Below are 15,848 nucleotides of genomic sequence, written 5' to 3'. Positions count from 1 at the left end.
CCCGGTGCGCTCCGTGCCGCCACCTGAAGCAGGATGGAGGGACCGCAGGAGCAGCTCGAACTTGGGAAATGAAGGTGGGCCTGCGAATTCAGGGCCGTCCGGCCGCTGCGCAGTCTCCACCCCTCTTCTCGCTGCTCCGCAAATGTCCCAGAGCCTGTTGGGGACATTAAGGACGCAATCCTGAAGCCTTAGGGCAACTCGGCGAGGGAGGGACCACTTATGTTCGGGTGACAAACTAGGAGCCTGAGACCCAGAAGTTAAATGACTTATTCAGAGTCACACCGCAAATAAGCAGCAGAGGCCGGATTTGAACCCAGGTCTTTACTACTCAACCTGCGTCCACCTGCGCTCCTGGGACCCTGCGGGCCTGGCCTCTGGGGGCCCTCGGGCACCTCCTCCCCGGCACGGAGACCGCAGGGCCCGGAAGCACTGCCGAGGCTCCGCGGCACCTCCACTAGGGCCGGCGGTCCTTCGGGGAAATGGGGGTGGCGCCCCCACCTGCCCGCCGGGGGAGGGGAGAAGGGCCGACGGATCACTTTCTAGACGATGTTTCTGAACTGGAGGCTCGTGGGTCACAAACGCTATCTTGTGAGTCGAAACAAGCATTTAAAAAAATCAGTGCCTCCCACAAGCCACGGGTAGGTTTTGTTTGCGGAAAGCTCCTTTCAGATGTGTGTCCAGATGTGTAATTTAAAGAGTTGTGAATGGCCCTGCTCTGCAGGCTGCAAAGAACTCACCCTCAGGACCAAGGGAGGGAAGGGCCGGGGGAGAAGGCAGACCGGTCCTCGCCCCACCCTCGCTGCATCCACCGTCAGACCTGCGCAGGGGCCGGCGCTGCCTCCAGAGGCCACTGAAACCTTCCCGGCCTGGTGGCTGGTCTGTGTGCCTGCTTCTGGGGAAGAGGCACCCTTGATCCTACATCCCTGTCGCCAAAGGAAGCCCGCATGCCAGAAGTGGACTGCCATGTGCCTGGCCTTCCCGGTCCTCCATACTGGCCTCCAGGCAGCAGGATTCCCAGGTGGGTATTTATTGGCAGGAGCTGCGTTGTTGGTTTCCTGATCCATGCATGACCCAACTCCATATATTCCTTCACCCAACCATTTGCTTAGCTTATGTGTGTGCCTTTGCTGGCACACCCTTCCCCAGTCCACCTATGGACCCCCTGGCAGCCTTCAAAAATATTTGCAGTACCTGCCCCGAGAAGCACTCCATGACATCTGCATGCTGACTTGGGCCCCTCCTCTCAGCTCCCATAGAATCGGATGCCAAGGGCTCTTTGTTGTGGCTCTTTTCACAGAACTGCTGTTTATCCTACACCAAACGTGCAACAACTGGACTTCCTGGTCCATCTTCCCAACCCATTTCTCACCCCAAATCCCCAGTTGGATTCTGGAGCTATTCAAAAGGCCCTGCTGTCAAACGGTACCCCCGTCCTCTCCCATCCTCTATGAAGTTCCCCTTTTCTACAGAGCCAGAGCACCTGCTTAAATGGCAGCAGCCTTCCTTGGCAAGAAGCTGTGCCCAGCTCTCCCAGGCTGAGTTTGACCAGGCCGGAGTGCCGGACCCCGAGGAGGGGGCTGCTAGGATTAGTTCTGATATCTGCCGCCCATGGAGCCGGCCCTTAACAGCTGCCCTGCCAGGCCTGGAGCGCATCCGGGGCACTCCTGTGCATGTCGGGCTGCCTGCTGGGCCTGCCTTTGTCTTGTCCTTCTGCAGTCTGGGCTCTGGCCCCAACTCAGTGTGCAGCTGCCCTTAGGGGTCTGGCAGGGTGCTGGGCACTGGGAAGAGGCCTGCCCTACCCTTGGGAAGCCCATGTCCCCAGGTGGAGACAGCTATAGCTGCGGAAAGTGACAAACTAGTGTGCCAAGGGCTACAATGGGAGCCCCAGGCGGGAGACCACATTCCACCTGGTGAGGAGAAAATCTACCCAGAAGAGCCATCCGCAGGCTCACCAGCCTCCATGCAGTTCTGTTATCTCAGAAACAAGGAATGCTGGCCGGCATGGGGGCTACAGCAGCGTCCACATGCCACAGCTTTGGTTCTCATCCTGGGCTCCTCAGACACAGTCTCCAGGCTTTCCTGAGTTTAGATAACAAGGAGTTTGGCTCGCTTACTTTTTGCACATTTCCAGCCAAATAAAAGCTCCAAAACACCTTATCAGCAGAGCTGACCTGTCTGAGATCCTGGAAGATTTCTTGAACTCCAGTGGTCCTATAAGGTTTGAGATGTCAAATCCAAGACAACTGGTGTCCATCTTTGGCCCTGCTAGTTCAATGCATAGTCAGTCCACTGTGAACTTGTTACCACAGCTCTTTGGATCCTTCTTCCTCTCTTCAGCTTTATGCTACCATTTCTCTGGTTAGAAGATGACTTAGTGAAACATCTGCTTGCCACCACTAAATCTAAATGGCACCTTCTTTCTTTGAAGAGACGCTGCAAACGGTCCAATCAGACCTGGGTTCCAATTCTGACTACCTTTTAGGAGTCGTATCCTTGGGCAAATTTCTTAATTGCTCCATGCCTCAGTTTTTAGGTATATAATGGGCCTCAACAGTATTTCCCTCCTGGGGTGGTGAGAATGAAACATATAGTGTTTTGCTCCCTATTAGGTCCCTAATGCCTGGTCAAAGACCAGCCTGGCACATCAGAGCAAACGTTAGCCAGAAGTATTGCTATTTTGTAATGAGAAACGAAACTTGAGAAATTTGCCCCTGGAAGAGTTATGGCCCCTTCTCAAAGGCCAGCCAATCTTAACGTGAGCTTTTGTGAACAAAATTAGAAAGCATTTAAGCGTGTGCACAGAGGGGTGTGGGGATGGAAGTCCAAGCCCAAGGTGTCTTCTGGAACCCGTCACTCCCCCTCTGAGAGGTGTATTGGTGGGAACTTTGTGCCCAGGCTCTGCCTCTCTGCCTGTACCTGCACCAAACAGGAGCCACCACCAAAGTGCTAGGTGTCAGCACCTTGGTAGGAGGGGCTGTGTGTCCCATCCCGTCCTAGCTGCCTATTGTGACATTAGGGGGAAACGAAGCTGAGGATTTGTGAAGCACAGAGGTGCCAATTTCTGTGCCAGGCACCGGGAGCAAAGGAAGTGGCTCTGCCTCTCGTCAGCTGTGTGACCCTGAGAAATTACTTGTCCATTTCCTCATCTGCAGATTTATTATTATATGAGGAAACTTCCTAGTTTCATACAGTCAATTTAAGTATTATATGTTACTACAGAGTGCTAATTACAGTGCTTGGTACATCATAGAAGGAACTCAGTAAGTGAGGGTGATGGTGACATATGGATTAGTGGAGGTCCCTGCACTTAGGGATCTCCTGCTCTTTCAACTGCCAATTCAGATGGCCAGTATTCTTGTCAACACTTCAGTGAGGGGGCTCATGAAGGACTCAGTTCCTTTTGTGTTCTAGTCTCTCTGCTCCCCAGATTCCCAATCCCAACTGAAACTCCATGCTGTACAATATTCTGAATACATAGTACGGTTATTTGGAGATTTAAGAATCCATACGACTAGCTCAGCCAGAGAAAGCACAATTTAGCATTTGGATCTTCCTGCAGCCACAAATTTTTCCTACCCCAGGCATGTGCACATGTCCATGTTTATGAGTGGGGGCAGAAGGAAGGAAGGAAGGGAGCCGTGTTTAGGTGTGGAAAGAACTAAAAACAAAACCCAACCAAACAGACTTAAAAAAAAAAAAAAAAAAAAAAAACAACCCAGAACAAAGCTCATAGTCGCTCCATTTCTCTTTAATACTGAACAGTATTATTCATACAGTTGTAACATGAGTTCAAGAGCAGAAGTAAGAAACATTACCGATAGACTTCAGGGTGTAAAAATACCACTTTTAAGGATGGCTAGTTAAGGGGTTATTTTTTTTGTTTGTTTTTGGTTTTTTTTACACAAGTATTTTTAAAAAGTTTTCAAGTGTATGGTGTCATCAAATTTTGTTTCATGTCAGGATTACAATCAAAGCTGTGGAAGCTGTTAAGTTGCAGGGATGGTTTACTGTAGCCTAAGTTCCACAATGCAGCAGCAGTGATTCTCAACCTAAAGTGGGTGAAGGAATCCCCTCGAGGGTGTGGTAAACACAGCCCGCTGGCCCCACCCCATGTCTGTGATGCAGAGTCAGGGTGGGGCCTGAGAATCTGCATTTCTAGCAAGTTCCCAGGAAATGCTGCCACCGCTGGTCCCACAGCACATTTGGTGACCCACCATATGGAGCAGCAAGACCTATCTACCTGTAGCGAGGGCTGTAAACTTCTGGCACCAGAGCTCTGGTGCTTTCCTGGGGTGGGGGGTCGGAGGGCAGCAGGGGACAGGAAGCACCATCGGGCAATCACCCAGGCATTTTCAGTTCTAATCCTAGATCGCACTTCTTTAGTTTGTACCTTCTAGTTATTTAAAAATAAAACACTATCAGGTTATTTATCCTTGGAAGAAAAATCTGACAGTTTAGTCCTGCTGAGTACTACCATGTATTACATATTCTATTTTTAAATTACACCAATTTCTAATTACAAATAAGCCAGGGAAAGCATATTTCCACTTACAAAAACTGAAACTATAATCACTTACAGCTTGCTTTCCTTGGCCTTTTCCTGGTTTCCAGGCCACCCCTTAACCCTGGGCATTCTCCTAGCCTGGGTTAGTTAGGATGTAATCACACGGCGCTTACAAGCAGTTCCAATAACTTAGTGGGACACCTAGCCGGCCTCTTCCTCACCCTGCACAGGCGACAGGGCACAAATACTTGTTCTGAGGATTAGGACGTCTGCGTCTCCCTGAACAAACCTTAATTACAGGGTAGCAACTGCCATTCAGTAGTGGGTCTCAGATAAAACCGACTTTCTGCAGAGCAGGCAAGAACCACCTTGAACTTGGCCCTACCCCAGGGCTGACAGAAAGCTTGGCTGGAGTGGAGCACGGGCTGCTGCCAGGGCCAAGAAACAGGGCCCGAGAGGCTTTGGTCAGCGAACAATAAAACTGGGTGGTCTTATTTCTAACACCCTCTGAATCATCAAGTGGCTTCTGGGTTTGCAAACTCATAACCTTAAAAAAAGAAATGGCAAAGTACACTTTCTCACAAGGATCTGGCTGCAGTAGGCAAACCTGGTCCGGGAAAGGTTCCCGTGAAGCCCAGCAGTAGGGCGGGTCGTGGGGCGATCTAAGCACAGCTCCCATCGGCACAGCCTCGAAGAAGCGCCAATGTCCCATCAGAAGGAAACCAGCACCAACTCGTTAGCTTATGTCAGAGGGAAACAAGTTCCTTTTCTTTCTTCCTCACCTCCCCACATAGCTCTATTGTAAAGAGGCTATAACAAAGAACTCCCAAATACGTGGAGACCACAGCAACATGACCAAGATGCCACTAACTTTCAGAGCTTTAGTGTCAGGGGGTCACAGACCGGCTATGGGGCTGTCAGTCTGTGAATCCTTCTCTCTGCTCTCGATGGACAAAGAACACTTTAAGAATAATAATAATACTAATGTTCTTGAAATATCCAGGAGGGAAAAAAATGCCAGCGAGAGGAAGACAAAGAGGGAGAATGAAAGGTAGTGCATTCCAGACATTAGCTCTCCAGACAGTCCCAAGTTTGTCTTTAAAGATTCGTCCCACGGTACAAGGTTAAAGCCAAACAGTTCAGAGTCCAGAGTTGAAAAACAATGCATATTTATCACTGAGTTTTGAAATCTTGCAATGCTATGAAATTCTCTAGAAAGGTAACGGTCTCACTTTACAGACGGGGAAATTACCAAGAGAAAAATCTTGGCTCCGCCACCTCCACTTCCAGAAGGTACAGCACTTAACAGAGACAGATTTCTGTTGGAGTTAGACTGGATTTCTCTTCACAGCCCTTAATCGCACGAGGTGAGAAGGAAAGGAAGTTGCCAAGTTGTTGGCTCCCAGACCCATCAGTCTGTTTAACTCTGGCTGAAAGCAGAGAATCATGGGCAAGTGACCAAGTCTCCCCCCCCTCGGTTCTGGCATGCCGATCCTCATGTGACACATCACAGTGACACACACGGAGCACCAGTGATTGTCCAGTCCACACAAAGGCGATTCAATAATTAGGACTGAAAACTAAGGTATTTTAGCTTTCCAGTTGGACTCCTACTCTGGCAAACTCTCTCTGGTTCATTCCCCATTCTGCCCCAAATCAGTTGATCAGTAAAAATGTTCTTCCAATAAACACAAATGGAGCTCTTGCTCCGTTACCCATCACATTCTGCCAGTTCTTTAGAAATGATGAATATGGGATGAGGTGTGGACGACTGAAGGAGAAAAGGAGCCCAACTCTGTGTGCTTCTAAGCAGCGTGGGTGTGTCACCTGTGCCTGCTCCTCCGCCACCTGTGACAGGCAGCCAAAGGACCACGCGGGTGCCCTCCAAAGCCTGGTAACATTAGGATCACTGAGGAGGAAATACTGCCTTTAGAAATAAACCTAAGCCCCTGGCTTCTTCTCTGTGACCACCCAGTGTGGGTACAACAGGCTCAGACCCCAGGATCAAGCCAGTGGGGCCAGAAGTGATGCTCGGGGTAGAGCCGGCTCTGAAGATACACTGAGTGGCCGGCTATCAAAGAACAGCTCCATCGAGGCCTGGAGAGAGCAGTGGCCCTACAGGGAGGAAGCACGCAGCATTTGTGTTTTCAGTAACAGTTCTCTTTCTAAATATTTCCCTATTGCGCTTGAGCCCGTGAATCTGGCTCACAACAACCACTCTTTAGCTAATACCTGAAGTCAGTGAGGTCAGTGTGCCGATTCTAAATATATCCAAATATTGAGTAATTAAGCCTAACGGTCACAAAACCTGGTCGCTGAAGTCAAGAATGTATCTTACTCATCAGTGATCGGGTGGGTTCCCAACAGACCGCCCTCCTGACACACACGACAGTTCTGCAAGGCTTAGTAAATCTAGGAATACTGGGACAACAGCACGGCTTTTACGTAAGGCCATCATGTAATTCTGACACCGGCTGCCTCGCATCACACGGAGAGCATGGATGACAGTACTGAGAAAAGGTCCACATTTAGTTTAAACACAGACTTGTATATTTTAATGCAAATCTAAGGACCGTCTCTGTTCTAAGTTTATAGAAGACTTATTTGAATAAGTCTCAAAACTTTGTAAAACAAATGATCTAGTACCCTATACATCTGAAGCCCTTTGTTAATAATCATTTTTTTTTTGCTAATTTGAAAAGAAATAACTTATTTATATCGCAAATAGAGTGTAAACGTGGGTGTCAACCACCCTTTCAGTTTTATAAATCTACTTTTAGCTTTCATCAACAGGCAGATTTCCTTACCTACCATGATCCTAAATATGAGAAAATACCCTTCTTTAAAAAATTGTTATACACATTTATTAAAAAGTGCAATTCAAAAGTTACCTGGGCAAGTACATCATTGCAAATTGCAAAACACAAAAAAAAAAGAAAAAGGAGGGAAAAAGCCCCAAAACAAAACAAAAACCAAGGAATATACACAAAACAAGAAAAAAAAAAACTTTGAAAAATTTAGTGTGCTAAAGAATGGACCCCAAAAGATGAGGAAATGAGAAGGCAAAGCTACAAGTCTGTCCAGATGTCGCTGTGCGTTCCACGTGCAAAGGAGATGGGTGAGGAGACAGCAGCCTGGCTGCCACCTCTGGCTCTGGGTTCAGCGGCTACTTCAACAGTAGGTTATTCATCAGGGAGGTTATAAAAACATCCTATACACATGGGCACGTTGGAGGCATTTGCAAAGTCACCAGGAGCTTGAACTTTAGTGTCTCAGCAACTAGAACTCAATTTGAAGCATCTGTTATTTAAATTTGGACTGGCTCAGTTATTTGAATGGATGATAAAAATCAAGTTGTCATCTTAGGGAAACAAAACAAGTTCACCTCCCTCTTCTTGCCATGTCTCAGGGTAAGAAAAGCCTGGTCCACAACTAGCCTTTTTGTCACGACAGTTTCTGACTAAATGTAGTAAATGTACTAACCCCTCCCCACCCCATCCCACCAAGACGGAGGGCCACAGGATCTTACCCCACTCAAGTGTGCCGCTCAGCAGCCATATATATAAAAATACAAGGTGCACCCCTGGGGAGGAGGCCGTAGGGCAACCACAGGAATTCAGCAAGACCTTGTCCGCCCCGTGCTCGGCTGTGCGCATGTAGGGTCCTGCTGCCCTTCCTCCTTCCAACTCAAGACATGCACTGTTAGCACCCCCAAATCCCACTGCTTTTCATTATTTTCCATGAGTTATTCTTACCACAAACAAAAATGTGCCTGGAAAAGCAATTGTATCCCTGTACTTAGCCCTGAAAAACGAACCACTGCATTTTCTGTCACAGACTGCTTCTGGGCCTTACCCCCATAATGACCAGCTCTTGGGGGATAAGGAGCGCTCCCACAAGGGGCAATGGAGCAGACCCGGGCGCCCAGTCCCAACAGGGCTCCTCAGGACGGGACAGCAGCTGCAGTCAGAGCAGGGGGTTCTGAGCTGCGGAGGATGGGACAGAACGAGCAACAGCGAACGCCAGCCGAGTCTGCGGATTTTTCTGGATTCCTCAGAGGCCCTCCCCAGGGAGAGAGGTCCAGGGAGGCAGAGCAGTGGCAAATTGTCCTCAGAACAGGACAGGCGGTGCCAGGAGTGTGCGGTCGTCACTTCCTCTTCCCACGGGCCCCTCCAGCGCTGGAATGGAGGGGCTGCCTCTATTGTGGGGTCAGAGAGAAAAGTCAGCGCAGGCTGTGTTTTCAGGAGACGGAGGCGAGGAGCCGGCACGGCTTGCTGCTTCTCCTTCTCCCCAGGTCTGTGTGCAGGAGGCAGCGTGTACGTGTGGCCCTGCCGTCACAGTACTAAGAAGAGGACCAGCACGAGCAGCAGGACCGCAAAGAGGACGGCTATGGCACACCACTGGCGCCGATCTGCAAGGAGGGACACGAGGATTAGCTCTCTCGGGAGTCGACCTTCCCCAAGATACAGTCACAGGAAACTGAAGCAGAAAAGGGACAGAGTGTGCAGCTGACAGGGGCAGAGAGGCCCTTGCACCTGTCCAGGCACCTGGTACTCTCAATGTCGCTTTGCTCCTGGCCTGCACTGCACCTGCCGCTCCCCTGGAAGCTGCCTCGTGGTAAGGACGTGCTTCCTGTCTCACGTCTGTAAAACCCGTGGCTCTCAGCTTTCAGCGGGTACTTACTGTGTCCCTGGGAAAGATGTTGACACTGGCGTTCCAGATCAAAGCCCACCTGCTTTAAGTTCCCTCCAACGTCAAATCATTTAATTTGACAATAATCCTATTCTGTTCACTATGGAAGGATGGAAAGGAGATGCAAGTTCCTGCTAGTCACTTCTGGAAACAACAAGCTGAGAACGCAAGCCCCAGTGATTCATTTTACACCACACCTCGTCAAGAAAGTAAGATTACTCAACCAGAAGCGTGTTGAAGTAATGTATACAGCTTTTCTGTAAATGAAAGTGAACTGTCTTTTCTGAAACAGAAACGGTGGCTAGTCTAGCAAAATGGCTGAGAGCAAGGCCATGATCACATAGGCCCCAGGGGGATCCCAGCTCCAGCCCACAATCCTGACTGTGGTGGCCCTCCGACCTCTACAATGGCTGCCTCCCAGGGCTGCTGTGAGAACTCAACAACACACTCGTGGGGCACACGTGGGGTACACCGTCAGGATGGTTCCTTAATGCGAACAGATGGAGAAAGAACAAGTGGTCTTGCCATTGAAAAGTCCTGCCGTTCCCACAGAGGGTCAGACTGAAAGAAAAGAATTTCACTAGCCTATGAAATTCTACAAATAAGAGTTCCATTTAAATAGAACTGTAAAGGTAGACCGAGTCATCAGAAGTTTATTTGAAAGCCTGCAGATTTTAGCACATGATAGCTATTGAGAATCACATTATGAAAGGGTCTGAATCTAGGAAAATAGATTGTAAAACTTTCCACAAGGCAATGCTAAGTCTACAGAACATGAACTTAAATTATTTAAATGTCCTGGAGAGCAAACTCTTAAAAGCAGCCAATAGAACGTCCACTAAATGATATAAGTGAAGCAAATACCTCCTTGGTGGTGACCACTTGGCTCTGCCTCTGGCATGCTAGAAACACACTTGCTAACCGCGAGTAGGGTCACCCCAGCTCTATCCCTTCCTTTTCTTAAATAGGACTATTCCAAAGTATTCCAGAGTTGGCCTATGCCAGATTCTATTTTTAATCTGGTTAACTATCACTTCCATGGTCAAGAAAACCCTAGTATCCAACATTCTTTCATCTATTTTAAAATGTTTACAATAATTTAAAATCACTCTCATTGAAATTATTCTTCCAGGACAAAACAATCAAGGTAATTGCTTCCTAACTACCCTATCTCCTATCTCACACGTAATTTCTGCACTTACCACCCCACACACACACCCCAGGCTGCCTGCCATTTTCAAACCCAGATTTCCAATATTGAACCAGCTTTCCACTTTTTGGTTTTCCATCAGCCTCCACTAAATCCCCTCAATCACTTTCTCTTCTGCGATTGAATTAAATAGGGGTTTTCATCAAGGAAAACATCCATCACACAAGCTAGCACAATCCAGGAATGCTCTTTTAAAGCTCTTTTCCTTTGAAGTGGTTACCTTGCTTCCCTGAAGCATGAACTAGGTAATAACCCCAGGGAGCTGTTACCTGAGCTGACTTCTCCCCAGAAGGGGCGGGACTAACCATAAGGGCTTTTGTGACCTCAAGTGAAAAGTCTCACCCAGCTTTCTGCAAGATCAAGACCTGCCTCAAAGAACAGAGGGGAACAGAGACAACTCCAGGGGTAGTTCTTTTTCCCCTCCCCAAATAGTTTTCTCCCCTAAGGTGAAAAGACTAACAATAGAATTTTGGAAAGCAAGGGAAAGACAACCTTGGTGTCTACTCAAAAGAATATACTTTCTCTGGGTAGGAGGAGGACGAGATGTGTGTCTTTTGTGGGTCATTCAAGAAGTCAGTGTGGCATCTTGGCTGATGTCTGCCCACGGAGCAGCCAGCCATGGGAAAGCAGAAGTCCTGTCTCTCAAGAAGGGGGCAGCATGCGTGTGTGTTCACAGGTACTACCTCATCGAACGTCAGTGTGTGTCTCGATGTCCTTTCTATACGTGCAGGCTTGATTAAAAAGCAGTGAACTTTCCCCAGTTACGGAGAACGGAGACAAATACAAATCGCCTTTGTCGTCAAACTGAAGCAGACACTCCCAAGCAGGAGGCGCTTAGCGATCTTTCTCTCAGGAGCAAGCAAAGATGAAAATGAAAACCACAGGCACGCTGTCCAAACTGAACGTCCTTTCAGCCTAAATGCTCTTGTTTCCTGGCTCTCTTTCCTAGACAAATATAACCAAAGTTCTTACTTTGCTCCCCAAACCTTTCTTTCGGGAAAAAGTAGAATAAAGCATAAGCAAGTTTCAGTGCTATTTATATACACTGGACGGCTTATCACAATGCAAGTTCTTTTCTAAATTATTCATACCCGGAACGCTGAGGAGTAGACACAGTGCATCTTTGTTCGTTTGGTCTTCCGCAAACAAAACTGGTGCTGAAGTAGCTACTTGACTTTGCGACTAACACATACACTAGTGAGAGGCCTGGTGTTTAAACTGCTTATATAATACTTCATTAAAGCTTTCTTCTCCTTTGCTTTCTTTCTTTTTTTTTTTCAAGCAGAGGGGTGAGGGGTGGAAAAGGAGAGAACAGAGGGAATCAGAAAGGCGACTGTGCAAACCTGTCTCTCAACGTGTCAAAGATGAACTAAGCTGGTGCCTGCCTCAGGCGATGACGGGCCTGCTAGAAGCAGAGATATTTGTCCCTGGAGAGCAAGGAAGAAAGTCCAGCTATGAGCTTTCCTTTGTTTGGGGTATAACGGGTCCTTTGCCCCTTGGGGCCATCTTCTGCCAGTCTTGCATTTGTTTTTGTTTTTTTTAAAACAACATATACTAAGTACTAATACATGGGAGACACTGTTAAACAGTTGGGCATTAATTATTATTATTTCATTTAGTCCTCACAATGATCTCCAGAGGCAGGCATCAACCTATTTATACATAAAAAAAACTGAGCCCCAGAGAGCGGCTAATGCAGCTTGACTATTAAACTCCTGAAAAGCAAATGTGCACAAGTATTTAAATCTTGCCTCAAAAGGCTAAACTGTTACACTCTATAACATGTACCTGACAGGGGGAAACCAACAGAAAAATGAGGTGTCAAGAAACGGGACGTTTTCATGGGGAAGGGGGTGCTCTGGTTCATGAACACTTAATTTACCTCAAGGAGTATCTCAGTTTCTCCCTTCACCAAGCCACCCCCGCCAAGTAAAGAAACAAAAAGAGGTACCAGATTTTCTTTGATTTAAAATATACTATTATTTCTCTTGTACTAGGGGAAGTGGGTTTTAGTAATTGAAAAACTGTCACTGGAACCCATCTTCCTACGTAGCAACTAATGTGGAAAATGTTACCTCTTCATCCCCATCCTGGTGCAAATTTGCTGGACTATTCACTATGGATTTAAATGTAAACAATTTAAATTTGATCTGAAAGGGCACTTCATCTGAAATGGTAGTGGTTTTTCTTCCAATGAAGTCAGTCCAGGAGAAACAGTAACTGGCTTCTTGCTTTCATTTTAAAATAAGTTCCCTATTTGGGTGAGGAAATAGGAAAAACAAATAAAAAAAGATTTGTAACTGCAAAGAAAAGCCACTCACCACCACCAGCCGTGTGCAGTCCACACGTAGAAAAATGTGCCGCAGGAAAGGGATCTGAATGGACACACTCGTGAGAGAACCCCCCGAGACTGTTTCCAGAATGAAGAATTCTTATGCTTGAAACCATACATACCACTGGTCATGTGAGATGCTTTTGCAAGTTTCTTCATTACGTTGTCCAGCCGAGACTGAGTGCTCTCTAACTCATGAGAGAAATCATCCAACATTCTAGAAAGAGAAGCAGATGGAGAAGGTCGCTGGTCAACTCCAAGCCTTGGCAACGTCGTGGTCATGGAATTCAATCAGGACCTAAGCCTCGGTTTTAGCAAATGAGAGAGGCAACACTGGGGTCCAAACACCCAATTTATCATCTGGAATCCTTGGGACAGATATGCTTTTGATTTCAGGATTACTGGAATTTTAAAAAGTACTAAGTTTTATATGCTGTATGTTAGCCAACAGCCTTAGCAAGGCCTCGGGGCAGCTCCATAATCAAACATGTTACTATTTCTGCAGAGAAACAACCACGAGCAGTCATAGTCGCACTCTATTCAGGTCAGGTTTTACTGTAACATGAGCTTGCTGCAAAGTTAATTTTTTTTTAAAATTTATTTTTCTAGATTTCAGAATTGCAGACAAGGCAGTGTGGACCTGACTGTAGACCACACAAATTCGGTGTCAGTGCAGTGGAGCAGAAGGAAGCCTACGTGAAGTCACAACCAGGGCTCGTCACTTGCTGACCTGGCCACTGTGGACAAAGCACCCAACAACTGCTGGCAGTGTTTCCTCACCTGTGAACCCAGCTTCCCTGCCAGGTCTTCTAAGCACCAGGTAACAGACAAAGCACTTGAGAGCACTATGGGTGAAGAGCCCACTTTAATCGAGGAGTAATCTCCTTTAAAGCACTCTGCGCTTTATCATAAAGCCAGAGGCATCCCTGCCGCTGTGTGCCCCTGTCTACACCCACAGAGAAGCCGGTATTTCTCCCTCTGAGGGAACTGGCCCCACGAGGCTCACAACATTTGCTGTCCAAGGTGCAAATAGGAAAGAAAACACCAAAAGCCTCTTATTCCAATAGTGTTTATTTCACGAGTCACTAAACATTCCAGACGTGTCAACCTTGGAGTAACATGGTTATCCTGAGGCTAGAACGTAACCTACCGATCTGTACCAGAAGTCTTATTAAAAAGGCTTTATTACTCTGACCACATCAGTGGCAGCTAGAAACTGCATGTCTAGGTCTGGGCCCACACGAGGCACCTGACAGCCCTGCCAGGATTTGGGGCAACCAGGTCTTTATTACGTCAATTAGTAAATAAACCCCATGTTGACAGCTGAATAAACAAGTCTTTGTCCCTCACCTGGATTTTCACACTCGAACACTTTTAGCTCATCGTACACCCCGCTCGCCGGCATCTTGGCCCTGCAGCAGCAAACCTGTCCAGGCAGGACCACAGCCTGAAAACCAGAGCTACCTTGGTGCGCTGGGCAGGACTTTTCCTCCTGAAGCCAAAACAGGCAGGTCGCCCAACCTCTAGGCCAAGGGCACCCACTACTCAAGTTTCTAGCCCAGATCTACCGAACTCAGCGCTGTCCAAAAGAAGTATTAGGTTGGTGCAAAAGTAATGGCGGTTTTTGCAATTATTTTTAACCTTTGAAACCACAATTACTTTGCAGCAACCTAATAGAAGGCGAGTCACACATGCCATTTAATACTGTCTAGTAGCCAGGTTAAAAAAAAAAAAAAGGCATACATTTAATCTGTTTTAGTTAGCCTAATATATCCAAACCAGTATCATTTCAACATGTAATTACTGTAAGAAATCACTAATAAGCTATTTTACATTTTTTTCAAAATCTAGTGTGTATTTTACACTCGGGGCACATCTCACTTCAGACTGGCTACGCTTCACATACTCAGTGACACATGTGGCTGGTGGCTCCTGCACTGGACAGCATAGGTCTCAGTCCAAGACCCACGTTCCTTCCTTTTAATGTACTTGTTATTTTTATCAGAGACACATATACAAATAGTCCTACGAGGCTTTTTATTAAAAACCACAGATGTTTACCGTTCTCTCCGACAAACGCTTTCAACCCCTCACACTAGCCTCTTGGTGCTTTTCTCTATTTTTCTCTATTTTTTGAAGTAACCGCTGACATCTCTGTATCCTGGTGCCGCTGACTCCCCACCGTGAAAGGCTAGGGCTTAGCTCTCCTCCCACTGCACCCCCATCTCTGCGTCCTCCCCACTTCTCTTCCCCCTTCCTTCCAATACAATTGTATCACAGTTTGATGACATCAACTTTCAGGGTTCAATGTCATGAGTGAGGAAGTGGCTCACTTCCCAGCTGGGGTTTATGCAGCGTGAGTCACATGGCTCCTTGGCTCTCCCCTCTGTTGCCTGAGCAGTCTGCTTTCTCTGGTCTGCTGAGTTCGTAACCATTCAGCTTTCTACTTTCCAGGATCTAAAGTGTTACTCTGGTTATTGTTTCTTAGCCTATGCTCAGTGTCCATACGTTAAAGCCATAGCAAAATCCCTTTGCTACTGTTCCAGCGGGCTTTAGAGCGGGAGTAGAGATCACAGTGTGTTCAATTCACCATCTTTCCCTGCAAGTCTGCCATACTCTCTCTCTCTCATCTACCTGGGAGCTCAGGCAATTAGTCCTTTCCCATCCCCAAACTGGAATACATTTTATTAGACAGAAATTAAATGGCACGCCCAGATTCCTGCTCTTCCAGCATCCTACCAAGGTGTCCCTACTTCCAGTCTGGCTCCAGTGGGCTCATCATCTAAACCTCAGATCAAGGGACCTTCCAAAACTGTAGGCCTGACCATGGCATTACTGCTAACAAGCCTTCCCTGGCTTCCCACCACCCTTAGAGTGAAAAGTCCAAACTCCTTCACATGGCTTCTGAGTCCTGCCCGAGCTGTTCTCTGCCTCCGTTTGACCTCTGCAATGCCTCTCCCAGGCCCCAGGCTCTAGACACTAACCCTTTGGTTCTATGCACCTTCTCATCTCCAAGTCTTCACGGATGCTCCTTTCTCCTCCAGGTAGACCCTCACCCTTCACATTCCTCTTCCACCCCCACTCTCACCACACCTGGCTACCTTCCAACA

The 15,848-nt window shown here is 47.4% G+C and overlaps 1 protein-coding gene across 1 annotated transcript in view; it reads right to left on the bottom strand.

The window, feature by feature from the left end:
- Positions 1–3,732: 3,732 nt before the first annotated feature.
- Positions 3,733–15,848, bottom strand: part of STX6 (syntaxin 6) — a 30,328-nt gene continuing 18,212 nt past the window's right edge. The window contains exons 7-8 of the mRNA XM_081026515.1: positions 12,861–12,955; positions 3,733–8,915 (exon numbers count right to left, since the gene is read on the bottom strand). Of these exons, the coding sequence (XP_080882641.1) occupies positions 8,839–8,915; positions 12,861–12,955 (172 nt within the window). The 3' untranslated portion in view covers positions 3,733–8,838. The remainder of the gene's footprint in view (positions 8,916–12,860; positions 12,956–15,848) is intronic.

This window comes from Rhinolophus hipposideros (assembly GCF_964194185.1).
Source record: "Rhinolophus hipposideros genome assembly, chromosome: 19".
Lineage (NCBI taxonomy): Eukaryota > Metazoa > Chordata > Mammalia > Chiroptera > Rhinolophidae > Rhinolophus > Rhinolophus hipposideros.
The sequence above is the reverse complement of the archived record's forward strand: the minus strand, read 5'-3'. Positions and strand labels throughout refer to the sequence as shown.